Source organism: Budorcas taxicolor, chromosome 8 (genome assembly GCF_023091745.1).
Source record: "Budorcas taxicolor isolate Tak-1 chromosome 8, Takin1.1, whole genome shotgun sequence".
Taxonomy (NCBI): domain Eukaryota; kingdom Metazoa; phylum Chordata; class Mammalia; order Artiodactyla; family Bovidae; genus Budorcas; species Budorcas taxicolor.
Window position 1 is genome coordinate 108,706,203 of NC_068917.1, and position 17,554 is coordinate 108,723,756.

The 17,554-nt window shown below is 48.5% G+C and overlaps 1 protein-coding gene across 1 annotated transcript in view; it reads left to right on the plus strand.

Moving 5' to 3' along the window:
* PAPPA (pappalysin 1) overlaps window positions 1-17,554 on the plus strand; it is a 256,271-nt gene that overhangs the window by 32,569 nt on the left and 206,148 nt on the right. Inside the window, exon 2 of the mRNA XM_052645172.1 lies at window positions 849-1,911. Coding sequence (XP_052501132.1) covers window positions 849-1,911 — 1,063 coding nt within the window. The remainder of the gene's footprint in view (window positions 1-848; window positions 1,912-17,554) is intronic.

Consider the following 17,554-nt stretch of genomic DNA (forward strand, 5'->3'; position numbering starts at 1 on the left):
TAGAGAAAAGCAGGGTTGAACTGAGTGTCAGGAAATTTGTCAGGGACTGTGTAACCTAACAAATACCTTCCATTTCCTGAGTCTCAACTCCCTTAACTTTCGAGTGAAGGAGTTGGAATTGGTAATGTTTAAAAACCTTTCCAGCTCAGATAGTAAGTATGCCTGCCTTTCTTTGGGGGTGAATGTCAGAGCTAGTCAGGACTACTGTTACGATAGAAGCTTTGCAGCCCATGACCATCACTTCTCCAGGCAACTTTCCTGGCACTTCACCACTGCTGATCATTGATGAGTGCTGGTGGCTGACACACTCCTAGTTATGGTGACTATAGTCGGTGCTGTCGAAATGAGCACCTTTTATGGATCATTTTCTCCCTTTGATTCTTCTCTTACCTCTTCCTCTCACCATGTATGTCATTCTACACTTAGAAGACACTTTTAATTAAAAAGTCCTCTTCCCCATCCAACGGTTTTGCAAAATCAAAGATTTTCAGATTTTAATTATTAGTAGTATTACTGTTGTTTCCTTTGGCTCAAGTATGTATTCTGCAAACAAATGTCATTTTTTGTGTGCCCCATACTCAGAAGCAATCAAAGTGAAACCACATGGGTTAAAGTTGTGGTCAGAACCTCCCAAAGCCACCTCATCCATGTTATCCATTCCTGTAGCCCTCACCTTGCCCTCGGGCTGGTCCCAGAGGCTCAGTTAGTCACTGCCAGGAGGCCACTGAGCGCAGTTTGTTAACTTCTTCTTCTGGGACATCCTGATAGGAATTTTATCAGAAAGAAAGAACTGTCCCCTCCTTCCTCCACCCTTTATTTATTCATCTTTTTCTTTTGGGGCTACATAGGGCTCTATGACAAATGTTCTTATGCCTCACGTGACCGAGGATGGGTCGTGGGCATTCACACCGTCAGTGACCAAGGCAACAGAGACCCACGCTACTTTTTCTCCTTGAAGACAGACCGGGCCCGGCAAGTGACCACCATCAATGCCCACCGCAGCTACCTCCCAGGCCAGTGGGTATACCTGGCTGCCACCTACGACGGGCGGCTGATGAAGCTCTACATGAACGGTGCCCAGGTGGCCACCTCCGGGGAGCAGGTGGGCGGGATCTTCAGCCCCCTGACCCAGAAGTGTAAAGTCCTCATGCTGGGAGGCAGCGCCCTGAACCACAACTACCGGGGCTACGTGGAGCGCTTCAGCCTGTGGAAGGTGGCCAGGACACAGCGCGAGATCCTGCTGGACATGGGGACCCGCAGCCCCCAGGGCCCTCTACCTCAGCTCCTCCTGCAGGAGAACTGGGACAACGTGAAGCGGGCCTGGTCCCCCATGAAGGACGGCAGCAGCCCCCGCGTGGAGGTCAGCGGTGCCCATGGCTCCTTGCTGGACACCAGCCTGGAGCCACCGCTGTGCGGGCAGACGCTGTGCGACAGCCCCGAGGTCATTGCCAACTACAACCGGCTGCCGCGGCTCCGCCAGCCCAAGGTGGTGCGCTACCGCGTGGTCAACCTCCACGACGACGGCCGGGAGAACCCCACGGTGAGCCGACAGCAGATCGACTTCCAGCACCAGCAGCTGGCCGAGGCCTTCAAGCACTATAACATCTCCTGGGAGCTCGAGGTGCTGGAGGTGAGCAACTCCTCCCTGCGCCGCCGCCTCATCCTGGCCAACTGCGACATCAGCAAGATCGGCGACGAGAACTGCGACCCCGAGTGCAACCACACGCTGACCGGCCACGACGGCGGGGACTGCCGACACCTGCGCCACCCCGCCTTCGCCAAGAAGCAGCAGAACGGGGTGTGCGACATGGACTGCAACTACGAGCGCTTCAACTTCGACGGCGGGGAGTGCTGTGACCCCAATATCACCGACGTCACCAAGACCTGTTTCGAGCCGGACAATCTGCACAGGTAAGGGAGTCGAGCTCCTCCCCTTTTTGCCCAGGGGTGTGGCTCCTAACGCCCAATGGGGTTGCGGGAATTCCCCAGTTCACAAGGCAGACTGGACCAAGTAATCACAGGACTGCAGGCAAGGTTGGGCTTCCCAGGTGGCTCTGTGGTAAAGAATCCGCCTGCCAATGCAGGAGAGGCAGGTTGGATCCCTGGGTCAGGAAGACCCCCTGGAGAAGGAAATGGCAACCTACTCCAGTACTCTTGCCTAGAAAATCCTGGGGACAGAGGAGCCTGGCAGCCTGCAGTCCATGGGGTAGCAAGGAGTCCGATACAACTTAGTGACTAAACAAATATGCAGGGTTAGTCCATTACCAAAATATTTCTGCGTCGCCTCCTATGGGCTCAGAGGGAGCTCTCAAGATCCTGTCTTCTCAAAGGGCTCAGAGTCTAAAACTGGACGACCGGGGCTGAGTGCTAACAGCTGCAGTTATAAAGCACTCTGCCACCCAGTGCAGTGGTCATTAGCCACATGTGACTGGTTTTAAATTAGTGAAGATGAAACGCAGTTTAAAATCCAGTTCTTCCGTCACACTAGCCACGTTTTCAGAATTCAGTAGCCACCTGGGGCTAGTGGCTACCATACTGCACACAGTCATGTGACTGCTTCTGTGCTAGCAGAAGGGTCTGTTGGGCAGTTCTGGTGGAGCTGGGATGGGCTGGGGTCGGACAGACTTCATGCTTTCTCAGTCACTATGTCATGTCTGAATCTGTGGGACCCTGTGGACTGTAGCCTGCCAGGCTTCTCTGTCCGTGGGATTTTCCAGGCAAGAATCCTGGGTTCAGGTCTCTTCCCTTACTTTGTGACCTCTTACAAGCTGTGCCCTCATCTGTACAATGGGAATGACAGTGGCACCTACTTTGTGAAGTTGCTTTGAGGATCAAATGAGGGCAGGCAAAGCAAGTCTCTTCTAGGGGCTAGCAGGTGACTACCTCTCAATAAGTGCATCTGCTGTTTCTTGAACAATGAAAGGCAGCATGTAGCATGCATAGGAGGTCAAAGGGGAACAGCTGACTTGCAGCTTGAACATTTTAGGGAAAGCTTAGGTACGGTTTGGACATCAGAGATTGAGTAGATTGAGTTGAGGGAGAAGGAGGATACTCAAGGCAGAGGAGCTTCACATATTGCTGAGAAGAGGGTGGAAAGGGCAGAAGGCAGATTTTCTAATGCCTGACTTACCCTCTGCCTTGTACTACAACTATGACCAGCAGCCCCCCAAAACACCCAGAGGTGGACCACAGGTGATCGCCATTTGGTGTGGGACCCAGGGGGATTAGTTTTAAGTCAGAGAGACAGTCTACATCCACTTTCCTGACTTCCCAGATTCACGCTGAGCTTTTCCATTCTCTCCAGCTCACAGAACCCTGGCCTTGCTGATGGCTTGATTGGTTGGCTCATTTGCCAACCTCTGCGGGTTTTCTGCTGACTCTTCTCTTTATGTCTGTCTCACAAGAGCAAGGGCCTCCCATGCACTGACAAAATACCTATGTGCAGAGGAATGACAATGCTGGCAAGAGAATGTCATGCCTGGCTCCAAGCCAGAGAGCACGTCAGCTCAGCCTTCTGGCACCAGGCGGGCCCCTGGACTCTCACCTTGGCTCAGAGATGGGAGCAGCCCATGTAGGAAAAGCCTTGGTGTGTGGCAGGTTCCTTCCAGGTCACAATGCACTTTCATCTCTGCTCTAGTTAGGCTTTGATGGCATTTGATGAGAATCACAGAACAGAGTTAGCATTTTGTATTTAACTGGTAGGGTCTTAGAGAGTGAAATGACTCAACCAAGGTCCCAGGTCAGGAAAGACATTTGGCTAAATCACAAATGCAGGACTTCTGAGATGAATGTGATGTATGCTCTCCTGAGCCAGACCCCAGGAGTTCCTGGGGTGCCCAGGGAGAGTGGGCGTGGGAGGATAGATGAAGCGCCAGGAATACTGGAAGCCATTTATCTGTTTGTCCATTTACCCATTCATTCACTCATGCAACAAATGTTTGTTCAGCACCTTCCCAGTGCCAGGCAGGTGAGCACCCTTATCCCTACTTTGCGGAAGGAAATCCAGGCTTCAGAAGAAGGAAGGGACTGACCCCCAGTCACTCAGCTAAGGCATAGAGAGCTTACATTTGAGTCTTGCTCTGTTGACTCCAAAGTTCCCATGGAAGGGAGGTATTTTGAAATCCGAGGAGCAGTGAGAGGCAGAGTCAAAAAGCAGGAGTGACTGGCGAGGTGGCTTTCGTAAAGCCTTTAGGAGAAAACTGCTGAGTATGATTGGGTCAGGACCAAGGGCAGCTGACCTCTGTGGTTGGGGTGCTGGGGCCGTGGGGCCTGAGGTTCCAGAGAGCTGACCATCAGCAGACCGGGCCAGCAGGTGCCAGCGGCCTCCTCTTTTCTAAGTCACGGGACCGCATGTCCAGAATATCCGTGAGCAGCCGTTTGGCAGCGCTGTGACCACTCACACCAGGGCCTGTGTGGTTGCTGGCTGGAAAGTGCTGTGCCCCAGGGAGCCCCACCAGGGATGTTTCACCTCCTGATGAAGCTGGAGGGGCACAGCATTCTGGCTGAATCAGCTCTCCTGTGTGCAGAGAGAAACCTGTGGAAGTTTTCAGAGAAAATACTTGCTTTGTGACTTTAAAAACAAAAGGAGGGAGGGAAGCGGGGAGGAAGAAATGAATGAAAAAGGAAAGAAAGAGGAAAGAAAGGAAGAGAGGGAGCTAGGAAAGAAGGATGACACCTGTAATAGAAAATTAGAGTGACATTGTCTTGATGATTTTTAACGAAGAGGTAAACTTGCTTTATACACAAGGTATGCTCCTGCATTGCCTGCCTGCTTCCCAACCTCCCTTTCTCTCATTGGGTAAAAACAATAAAGATAATATTTCAATTACTACGTCTCAGTCTATAGTAGAGAACCAGTTTTGTTTCCTCTATGTTGCCAACTAATTCTTTTGTAACATACAACAAAAATGAACTGCTATGAATGAAGTATCCCCAGGAATGGTGAAGCAGTGTCAGAGTTCCCTAAAAGTTTCTAAATGCTGGCTCTCCACTTCTGTACTCATTGTGCCATAGACTAATGAGAAGTGGTTGGTGCACAGCTTACTTAGAGTGGCCCCGAGTAAAATTCATCATCCTGACAGCTTATGTAGCAGTTCCTTCGAGTAAAATAAGATCCAGCAGTGATACAGCAGTGCAGACTCCATCAGAGAATTACCATTTCTTCTAACACATTCGAAGTCATTCTTTACCTACTAATCCTTGGGGCCCCTTAGTCCATGTTCTCAGGAGTTCATATGTTACGAAGAACATCCAGTCCTAGCAGAAGGCTACAGAAGACATCGAAACGATGTCAGATATCAGACCTAGAAACGGCCTCAGAGATCAGTCGGTCCAAAGCCTGCTTCCCCCATAGAGGGAAGCTGAGGCCTAGGCTCACACAGTCCATTAGTGGTCAGAGTAAGGTTAAGGATCCTCTAGGTTTCCGAGGCCCAGTCATCTGCTGTGATGCAGCTTCTCAGGACTGTGCTGACGTTCTTGCCTTTCACAGATACCTGCTCCCCTATTCTCTGACCTTGCTCTCTTCTTCTGAGCATTTGGGGTCTTGAAATGCTGAGATGAGGGAGTCGGGAAGAGAATCAGATAAGGACTTTGGGTGTCCATGAGCCGCTGCAGAACTATTAGAGCTAGCTTGGCCATGGGTTTTCCTTGTGAAGAGGCCAGGATAAGGACACCTGAATGAGGCTATGCACGAAGAAGGGGGCTGGGGAGTGGATGTGGATGAGTGAACAGAACACTGAGGTGTCCACCAAGAGGAAGCAGCCTCAGCAGGGGGTCGGGGAAGGGGTGGGATGAGGAAGGGCTTGTGGAATAAGGAGTCACTCAGTATGGCTGGGGTCCGGAGCATAAGCAGAAAGGGGTTCAGTTTATCTTGTGAAAAACTCTAGCCTGCCTCTCTCCCTTCTTTCACTTCTTCAGGCCCTCCTTACTTTCTTCCTTCCCTCCCTCCTTCCTTCCTATTTTGTCTTCTTTTCTCTTTAAACGTTGAATGCTGCCTTTATGTCAGCCCTGTCCCTGCCCTTTTGGAGCTCACCATCCAGTGGATAATCCTGGCTTCCCTGGCGGCTCAGACGGTAAAGTGTCTGCCTGCAATGTGGGAGACCTGGGTTCGATCTCTGGGTCAGAAGATCCCCTGGAGAAGGAAATGACAACCCACTCCAGTATTCTTGCCTAGAAAATCCCGTGGATGGAGGAGCCTGGCGGGCTACAGTCCATGGGGTTGCAAAGAGTCGGACACGACTAAGCAGCTTCACTTTCTTTCTCTCTCTTATCCAGTGGATAAGAGAGATGAGCAAACAAGGCATCGCGATCCCTGGTGTGAAAGAAGGACCCCCCTAGTCTCAGCCAAGAGGGGCTGTCTTGGAGGGGAAGCACAGGTCTTTTTATTGGACTGGTCAGTTATAAAAAGGCATTCCAGTGACTTGGTCACGGAGACAAGCCAGGTAGGCAGGACTTCATTTGCAGCCATTAGAAATGTGTGCAAACAGGTTAGAATGTACTTGGTGCATCTTTTTATAAATGAAATGAGAAACCTGGCTGTTAGTAGAAATCCCCAGTGTCAGGAAATCCGGGGCAGTTGACCCTTTGGGCTGGGCACACTTCATGGTGAGAGGGTGTTGCCACACGTCCACCAGGTTCCTGGTGGACCCTCTAGCTGCGAGCTCTGGCATCTTCAGGTGAGCTGCACTTGAACATCTGTTCCTGTGGAGTAGGACAGATAGATACAAGGAGACCTCCCTGACGATGGCTCCCAGGGAAACCTTCTGTTTGTCTTCTCTGCATTATTATTTTTAATGTAACAAGGGCATTCCCCAGGGGCCATGCTTTGTTTCTTTGGCCCCGAGTGGGTGTTGCTGGACTCTTTGGAAAGGGCTGGAATAAGCCTCGGGGCAGAGTCTACATGACCCCTCGGCTAGTGTCTGTCATCCTCCTCAGTCTCTTCTCCTGCCCCTTATCTGAGGCCAGTAGATGGTTTGCCTTCTAATGAGACCTTTTATTGCGTTTTTTTTTTTTTTTTTACTTCTTTTCTAGAATGATCTCCCAGAGCATGCACTTTCTTCTCTTCGTTCCCTGCATGTCTAACACAGTTGCATGGAATCAGGGACTCTCTGAGCTGCAGTGAGTGGTGGAGCGGTCCAGCCCCCGTGCCCATAGATGGGGAGTGGCGAGCTCCCTAAAGGGGCAGTGCTGACCCAGGCCTCACAGAGAGAGGGGGCCAAGCAGAGCACAAGTCCTGGGGTCTCGTTTCTCCCTCCCGAGGCATTTCAGTGCCCCCCATTGCCTTGATGTCTTAGCAGCTGGCAACTTGGAAGCACCCTGTTCAGGAAGGCTGTGTTCTTATTCATCATCCATATTTTGGTGAGAGACTGATATCCAAGGGACTGTGAGAAATGCCCTAGGGATCGAAGATATGATCCATGTCCTCAAGGTATCTATATGCTGTGGTTTAATGACATTTTGTTACAGTCATTCAAGAGATGGCAGGAGAGCAGATGATTCACTTCCAAATGAACCGGACAGATGATAAGACTTGCATGGGCTCTGAGAAAAGGCAGATTCATGGGGGTCAGGAGCAGTCAGGAAAAGTTTTCTGGCAGAGAAGGTATACAAACAGGCTTCCAGCATTTGTAGGGGCTGGAGTGGAAAAAAAGAGCAAGGTAGGAGCAGAGAGATGGAGGTAGGCAGGTGTGGGGAGGGTATAAGAAACAGGTGGGGTAGATGCTTGAGGCTTCATGCCGGTAGATGCTCTCTCTTGATCATCAGGTTACGAACCTCCCACAACCCAACTTAGAAAGAATGAAAGCGGAATTCAGGGGAAACAAATTCGAGCCCTGACGTGGCAGCTTCTTAGCTATGCAAGTCTCTCTATCCCCTCGAGCCTCCATTTCCACATCTGTCCAAAGGGAAAAATAGCAATAATGGTATTTGACCGCCAGGATCACACAACTGCCTCGAGGGTCACACAAAATAACATCTCAGAAAGAGTTCTGGGAAGAGTTAACCAGCACGCAGATGAAAGAAGGCATTGTTGTTTTTTTCTGTAACTTTGTTCATTCTTTTCCAGTAATCATGTAAGAGAAATTGCTTGGAATTTTATAATCAGAATATCGGAGTTTATTTAACGTGACTAACATTCATTAAAGCAATAACAGCAGTCAAGCCTGGTGGAATGGAGAAATGAGGGGTGTTGGAGACTGACCAGGGCTTGGGTCTTGGTTCCTTGTCTGCCTTGGCCCATCTTGCAATAACAGTGACTTGGATTCTCAACGGTCACAGTTGGGTGTGGCAAGTCATGAAATTTAAATGAAGCCATGGTGTGTGAAGCACCTGGGCCAGTGCCTGGCACATAGTAGGTGCTGGGAGGCTCCCCTCCCTGCCCCCAGGCACACGTGGGCTCCTCTTCTACCAGCTTTGTCTTATGGAGACTGCAGGCTCATAAAGAAGGTCTGGCTGAAACTGCAGTGCACACACTGAGGCCATTTGTTCAGATTACTTCCATTCTTAAAATACTTTTTTTTTTTTGAGGACTGACCACAGAATTGGTTTTTTAAATGAAGACCACATAACTTCTCTCAACTTCATTGAGCTCACACACTAGTTTACTTTGAAAACAGCCCAGATGTCTATGTTAGAGAATACATCTCTGCAACAGGGAACGATCCCCTCAGTGTTGAGGGGGGTCATAGTGGGTGGGTCACTGATTCAGTTGAAGCTCCGAGATTTCTCGACCGTGTCCAGCCCACGTGTATGCCTGAGTGTAGATATGCAAACGTCCCATCCAGGCCCCCTGGTCCACGTGGTCTGGTGTCCTCTGATTCAGTCTGAGATTTCCTCATGCTTTTCTTCTGAACAAAGCCCGCCTTGACTCACAGGTTCCATCTGTGACCCATGAACACCCGTGACTTTGTTCTTTGAGAGCAGACTAGAGGGGTGATAGAGAGCAGGAGAAGGATTGCTTGTGGCCCCTGAAGATGTGATTAATAAGATGCTCAAGATTTTGCGGAAGAGTGAGGGATCGGGCAGTCCAGAAAATAAAGAAGAACACAAGTTTCAGAGACAGAGGGGGTGTGAATCAAGCCACTTACTATTTCTGTGACCTTGAACTAGTCTTTTCCATAATCAGAGACTCAGTTTTCTCCTCTGTAAAACCAGGAATGAAAGTAACATTGGGTGGTTTTAGAGGATGTCACAAAAGTATACCTGGCCAACCCTTTCAAATAGCACCTGAGACTTAGTGACCTCTCAAAGTAACAATGGTTGTTTGAAGATTTTCTGTCTCTGGGAAACCTTCTGACCTCTGACATGCACATCCCCAAATTCCTAGCCTCTCTCAGATCCTGAGCCCTCTTGCTAGAACCTCCGGGCTGGACTGGGAGTTGGATGTGACCTATTCACTCTGTACTGCCGAGGGCTCTTGGATTTTGACACCTGTCGATTCTGTTTTTAAAAGATTTCCTTTACTCCCAAAGCCCGGCATGTACGAAGTGCTAATATATTCATTTTCCCAAGAGTTAGGCAGCAGGTCACATAGACTGTATGCATTCCCACCAAAAAACACAGGCCTGTCGGGGTCCCAGGATCCTACCAAGAAAGTCACCTGTGAGCATCCTAGGGAGGGGGCAGGGAGCCAGGCTCTCAGGACCCACTGGGCAGGGTAGGGTGGAGCTGGTCTTCTGCCTGCGCCTGGGGATCTGGCCACAGCACACCCACCTGAGCGTGTACAGGTGAAGGTTGGGCCCTTTCCTCTGAGACACACCTGGGAGGCCCCACCAGGAGGGGGCTGCCCCCTCTCTCACCCTTTCCTAGACGTATGTTTCCACCCGCAGTGCCCTGGACAGACAAATGGAGCGCGCGGTGCCCTTTTGAGGGCCTCAGTGGGAGGCGGCTGGGTTTTCTGCACCCTGTGCCTGGCTCGGTCAGCACTCTCATTCTCCTTCCTCCATCCGCTGGTGACACTGAGCACTTAGGACGGCCTCAGCGCTCAGTCAGACGCCCTTCCAGGTTAGGAGACAGAGCGGCTGGACTGTGAGGAAGGGCTGAACAGACACCGGTACAGTTTGTTTCCGTGAAACACGTTTCCCTCTATTGATTTCAGCCCAGCTTGTACCTGCCTGCTTGCAGCTGGCCAGTTTTCTACCTCCTGAGAGGGAACCCCCCCGCCCCCCACCTCCACTCTCACCTTCTGCAGACACAAAAGCACTGTGTGGGCAGCAGCATGTAGGTCACGGATTTGTCTGTAGGCATTGAAGAGGCTCCCGTTTCTTCATATTTATGGAGGGGTGTTTGCTTTTTCTCCATCCCTCTCTGCTTCTCTTTCTCCCTCTTTCCCAGAGTCTGTGTCGTTTTGTGGGTCTGGTGATGATGGGTGGAAGGTGAGGGGGTTTGTGTCCTCCGTTTCAAGCTTCTGATGTTCGTTGATTCGAGCCTTTTTGGAGCTCAGCCAGCCAGCCACAGCTCTCAGACTTGAGCTTGGCGTCTCGCTACTGACCTGCGTTGATGGCCACCGAGGGCAGTGGTGACTGTCACTCCACAAGCCTGGAGTGTCTTAGAATCTTCCAGAGTGGGGGGAAGGCAGACATGAGGGAGTTTGCCTGTGGATGCCAGAGCATGTGGAAGGAACTGACTAGATCCTTCCAAGTAACTTCAAAGCCAGAGCGGAATAAGTCACTTCTCTGACTTCAAATTCTGCCTCTGTGAAATGGGAGGACTGGGACAGACGAGCTCTGAGAACTGTTGCCTGCTCAGGCATTATAGTCCAGGCTTGTGGGGACTGGGGCTAGAGGAAAAAAAAAAAAAAAGGAAGGGGAGTGGTGCTGACTATTGAAAAGTACAAACACATTGACACTGGGGACATTCAGGGAAATGAGAGACAGTCCCTACCTTCAAAGTGTCTGCCAGGCCCCATGTCTAATTGAGCACGACACGTAGAGAGCAGCGATGAGGGAACAGTTATACTCTGTGACAAGTTCAAAAAAAACCCCTCCCACTGTCACCCCGGTCCCGGCAGAAGCCTCAAGAAAGAGCTCCACCTTGGGCAGTCTGCACCTCCGCTCTTCTCTTTTCCCTCAGGCCCCGAACGAGGCATCCTCTTTCCAAAAATCAATTTGAATTTAATTCTACTTTCGACAGCCTGACATAGAGTGTCATACTTTCCAGCATTATTTCCCCATGTTTGAACCCTGACTTTCACATGACCCTTGGAGAGATGTCTCTTTTTTTAATCCCTCAAGAGACCCAAGTTTGTGGAAGTTACTAACTAACTAGGCTTGTACAGGATCACGCAGGGACGGTATGGATCTCTGAGAGATGACACTCATCTCCTAGAATGACTGGGTAGTTCTTACTTTAGATGTGTCTATGATTTGCCTAAGGTTAGGTGATCTGTCTCTTGTATTGTTGGAAGAGGGGTTTGCTATGACCAACGTGTTCTCTTGGCAAAAAAATCTCAGTTAGCCTTTGCCCTGCTTCATTTTTTACTCCAGGGTCAAACTTGCCTGTTACTCCAGGTATCTCTTGACTTTCTACTTTTGCATTCCACTCCCCTATGATGGAAAGGACATCTTTTTTGCTGTTGTTCTAGAAGGTCTTGTAGGTCTTCATAGAACCATTCAGCTTCAGCTGATACTGGGAAGGATTAAGGGCAGGAGGAGAAGGGGGCAACAGAGGATGAGATAGTTGGATGGCCTCACTGACTCAATCAATGGACATGGGTTTGAGCAAACTCCAGGATATGGTGAAGGACAGGGAAGCCTGGCGTGCTGCAGTCCATGGGGTCACAGAGAGTCGGACACGACTGAGTGACTGAACGACAACAAGGTGATGTGTATGGGCCCAGACTAACACCCAGAAGCTGCCATATTGACTCACATTGAAGATAATGTTTAATTCTTACTCAGATCTGCCCAGCTATAAATGTGTGGGGTCAATCTTCACATCACTTAAATTTTAAATGGTTAAAAATTAGAGTGAAACAACAGTCTAGTGAGATTGCTACCTGTCCTTAGAATTCTGTGGCTTGCAACACAGAGGTGATTTGTCTTTGTTTAACTGAACATCAAGTGTAAGACCAACCACAGGGCTGTCGGCAAGCTGTGTATATCCTTCTCAGTGTGGTCAGTTGTATTATTTATCAATTGTGGTTTTGATCCTCTAAGAAGAAAGTGAGGGGTGGAGAGAGATAGCTGAGGGCCCTGGAACTGTGCGTTACTGTTTTGAGAGCAATGCTTCGACGTGCAATCTCCATATGACTGTCCTCCTACTTTTGAACACGCCATCACAGTTCAACTGTTGGTCTTCCTTACAGTTCAGGGGATTCTTCAAGTTTCATGATTTCCCTGAAAATCAGTAAACTCGGAGTCCCTGGGGCTATCAAAGCAGTGATGGTAGAACCCCAGGAGAAGATGCTAGGAGAGTGATGGTTCGTTCATGTGTGTGTGAGGTGATGGGGGGCTTGGGGGAGGCATGTCTGCTATGTGCAAGCCCTGTGTGAGGTGCTGGGGTTACAATGAGCGTTTCACAAGATAGGTGTGATTCTGCCCTCAAGGAATTTCCTGTGGGTAAATAAGTAGCTAGTTGGAGAAGCACTGCTGAGTCCAAGGTGCTGAGGGAAGCAAGGGTGGGTACCTGACTCATCAGGGGTCAGAGTCGCTTCTAGGCTGGGTCTGGGAGGATGGGGCACATTAACCAAGTGAGTGGAGCTGAGCTTGCCAGGAACCAGGCGTCTGACACTCTGCCTTCTGCTCCACAAGTCTCTAGAAGCCTTTTTCAGGGTGAGAAATGAAAAAAAAGGAGCTGAGTAGTTCTTGATAAAAGGTATTCCTTTTAAATCGGTGTCCTTTATTCTGAGATTATTTTGTTCCTTCCTTTAGAGTCTTACATCAGTACCCAGTATTTTATGATGGGGGACAGCATGTATGGGAGTTCCACCTTTTGAATACTGTATTTATTTGTCAGAATGAGACATTGCTACTTTCACGCCAGTTTTTAAGATGATTCAGAGATCTGAGAACCTGTCCATTGATCCTCCCTGCCTCTCTGAATCAGCACCCTCCTCTCCTCCTGTCCATATCCTCAGGATTCTCAATCCCACCCATCTCCTGATTTCATTAGGATCCTATTCTGCAGGCCCATGATTTTCCTGGGGGTGGACCCTGACTTTCCACGTGACATGACAGCCCCAGAAAAACAGAGCTGGTGGACCTAGAGTTGAGGGCAGCAATGCAGGATGGGATTGGGCGGCTGATATATAGAATCTGTGACTCGTAAAAGAGCAGCGCTCCAGCAGACCTCATCAGAACCCGGACCCATCATTTCACCTGCTCTCACTCCTGATCCCACCAAACATCAAATGATCCTTGAGCGTAAATACCTCTCCTTAGACACGCTCACATCCACCCCGTTTCTGCAAGCCGCTGCCGACGCCTTTACTTTCATCCCTCTTCCAGTCCATCTTCCACATTCCTCCAGAAAGCTCTTTGGAAAACATGAACCAGATTGTTTTGTTCCCTTCCATAAAAGTCTGCCAGGGTCTGCTTAAAGCTTGCAGAACCTTGCCCATCCTCCACAGCCTGGTGTACAAGGCCCTTCCTGATGCGGCCATTGCTGACCCTGCCAGCTGCCTCTTGTGAGATCACTCCCATGGTCCCAGCTTTGAAACCAGAGGACTTGCTGTGTCCTCTTCTTCTTATGTGTTTCCAGGCGCCTTTTGCTCTGTCTCCCACACTTGGTCCAAGGTGTACTCTTCCTGTGAAAACCACAATGGTATCTCCCCCCCCCTGCCTTCACCTGGGTAAATGCCATCTGTCTGTGCTTCCATCACACTCAGCACTCGCTCTGTCATAACACTTATCAGAGGCAAAGGTAAGAGACCAATGGTTAGAGTGTGTGGGATCCAGGAGACTAGCGATTGTGTTGTGTGACTTACATCCTGTGAGTGCAAAGGAGGGTCTTGGGAAAGTGGTGTCCCCACCACTGAACCCTGGTTTCTTCCCCTGCAAGTCTGGGAATACTCATACTTCACACATAAGGTTTTTGTAAAGCTTCAAAGAGACAGTTTAAAAAAGGACTTAAGCAGTGCCAGTGTGTATAATAGTAAACTCCCCCAAATGGTAGGTTTTATTAGTATTATCACATCATGTTGTGATCATCCGATAATTTGTCCTGCTTCGTTCATAAAACTGCTAGCTCTTTGGTAGAGAAGTGTTTCTCATTCATATTTTATGCCCAACTTCTAGCTTAAAGTATAGTGTATGATATAATCTCAATAAGCATTGGCAAATGAAAGAGAAGAAAAAAAATGAATCATATGCAAGAAGAAAGGAAGTTAAGCAGGAAAGAATGAAAGCAGGCAGACCGGAAGGGAGGGAGGCTAAGGATAGATAATGAAAGAATGACTCATTCAATAAAAGAATTTTTAAAATGATCACTTTTCAATTGATCTTTGATTGCTGCTATTGCATTTTTCTTAGATTGCATGTCAAGCTTCCATATAAGAGTTATTATCTTTGAAACCAATCATTCAGGATTCTGAGAATTGAAATCAACTCTTCAAGTGTTTTCTCTTTACCTCTTCTCACACACAAGAGGGCCAGATTTAGGCATTTCTGACAATGAAACTGAGAAGGAGAATAAAGTCCAGATCATTAGGCCCCTTGGGGTAAAAGTACAACATCCAGGTTTTAGAACTGGTCACAGTTTGGAGAAAGCTTGTTATTTGGAACAAGGATATGGATGCAATAAACATTCTGAGGTTTATCTTGTTTTAATGACTTGCGTTGAGTGGCTTTGATCTTTATATTTGATAATCACTTTCAAATGGTCTGGTGTGTTCTGAAAGTGGAGGAGTACCTTACGGACTTGAGATCTTCCATGGGAATGACAGGCTGCAATCAGAATTTGGAAATGGGCAGTGTTACAGGACTTTTTCTGTGAGTTGTAGAAATGGGGCAGCTGCCTATGAGGAAGATAAACACATAGGTCCAGTGATGGAACCAGGGTACACTGATGGAAAGGAGACACGATAAACACTGGGATCCAAGACCAGTTTCTTCTAGATCCATAGTGATGGTGGTGGTGTAATTAATAAGTCCTGCCCAGTTCTTGAGATCCCGTGGACTATAGCCTGCCAGGCTCCTCTGTTCATGGGATTTCCCAGGCAAGAATACTGGAGTGGGTTCCTTCTCCAGTGGATCTTCCTGACCCAGGGATTGAACCCATGGCTCCTGCCTTGTAGGCAGTCTCCTGCATGGCAGGCAGACACTTTACCACTGAGCTACCAGGGAAGCCCGTAGCTCCATGAGCGAGTTAAATAAAATTGCGCATCTTAGGGCCTTTTCATGAGTAGAGCAGTCTTTTAGGGGCTTTCTTGTGTATTACCCCTTTGGATTTTTATATTCTCATTTCTAGGTTGAATTTTAAAATCCCCATTTTACAGATAGGGAAATTGAGGTTCAGAGAGATTGAGTGCCTTCTCCAAGGTCACAGGGTCACTTGCTAGAAGAGGGAGGATTTGAACCCTATTCTATCTCTGTCTTAAAATATGGCTATTTTTTTTTTTTTTTAAAGAAAAATAAGGCCAGGGATGACAGTAGTTAGGAAGGTCTTGGTGTATAATGCCAGAAGAAAATAGTGAACACAAAAAGAAACTAGTGACTATGTATGTATGACTTTGACACACGTATATCCCACTGTCATATCATTGCATGAAGAATCGATTTAAGTCCTGAACATTTCTATCTAGAAATCCATCCGAGAACATTTAATCATGTAATTAACAGAGTTTTACTGTGTAGACTGTGCTCTACATGGGCTTCAGAAGAATAAGAATCTAAGGTATTCTATTTAAATGTTGTTGCTGTGGTTCAGTCGCTAAGTTGTGTCTGATTCTTTGTGACCCCATGGACTACAGGATGCCAGTCTTCCCTGTCCTTCACTAGCTCCCAGAGTTTGCTCAAATTGTGTCCATTGAGTGGGTAAACATTATGCTGTCATATTTAAGGAAGTTTCACTTAAAAAAAAAAAAAAAGATGAGTTTTTCTGTAGCACTCTGCTGTGCTTCCCCTTACTTTGAAAGAGCCTCTAGCTTGGAAATAGCCTGTTCTCAGCCAGGAGCAGCTCAGACAAACCCTCTTCAAATGGACAGTATTTACAGGTGGGCAGCACCATTCCCGTAACCTGCCTGTGCCCATCAAGGGCCCAGGGAGCAGGACTTTGGCTTGGCAGTCCTCAAAGAGCTCAGCCATCACTTCTGCGGTGGGGAGTCCATTTGCTTTGAGTGGTAATAGAGACACAGTCTTGACCTGAGCTCACTGTACCTTGCCTCTCACCATCTTGAAAATGGGGAAGCTAGTGCCATATGGTCTAGAGTTGGAAAAGCTCGATGCCTTCATTGGAGGGATTGCTGTTGTTGTTGTGCATTTTGAACGCAGTTCCCTTTTGCTTCTCATTCAATAAAACAGGCCCTGACAGCCCTCTCATTGAGATTATTACCGAGTTGTACCATCTCGGGCCAGTGCATTTAGGAAATATGTTGTTGGCACTCACGAGCGAGTGAGATGCATAAAGAAAATATTCTAATGACAGTTGAGTTGAGAGGGCTTTGATCTCCCTCCAGGACTGCTCTCATGGCTTTGAAATGTAGTTCTGGCAGAAGGGGAGAAGCCATGAGAACGCCTTGGCCGGGCCCTGTCCTGAAACTGACATTCCAGGGGACCCACAGCCCTCACAGGGGGAGCCAGGTACAAGGGCTGCGCAGGAAGAAAAGAGACACCAAGACACCTCTCTTGACAGGCAGTCGGGAGAGGCTCTGAGTGAGAAGGGACTTTCCAGCTTAGCCCAGCATTTCCCAAGCTCGGTTGGTTGTGCTGTTATTTCATTTTTGGCAAGGGCAGCGGTGGGGTGGGGGAAAAAGGATTATGGTCAAATGTGTTTGGGAATACTTCATACGCTCTCTGTCTTACTCCCATTCTGTATATTAAAGGCTCTGAAAATTCTTGCAATTAAAAAAAATATGTATTGAAGCTTGTTTCACAGAGCATGTCCTAAAGCCATCTGACTTGGAAACTCTTTTTTTCCTTTAAATATGCCTCTTCTTCTTGTGGATTTAGCCTCCCATAGACCTCGATTTGGAAAATGCTGGTAGTTCACAAGCTTACTGAATAGATGGGGACTCAGAGCTGCAACCTAGGCAGCCGAGCATAATGGGAATGGGCTTCAAATCCAGGCAATCAGGTTCTGCACAGGGGTGTGCAGCTGAAATGGAGAGTGGATGCTACAATCCTCCCCACGCTTAACTCTCCACACCGTGCCCCCTTGCAAGGAACTATGCCCCTCCCGCCTCGAAGGGAGAGGTAACTTTATTTGTTGGTACAAAAGTGCTGTCGTACGTGGGCTAGTGACTAGAGGCCTTCCACTCCTTACTTGATTGGGCAAGTCACTTCACTTCGCTGACTCCTGGACTTCCTCATCATGTTTTGAAGTTACACAGTTTATGAGTGTATGTGTATATGTGTGTGCTCAGGCACTTAGTCATGTCTGACTCTTTGCGACTCCATGGACT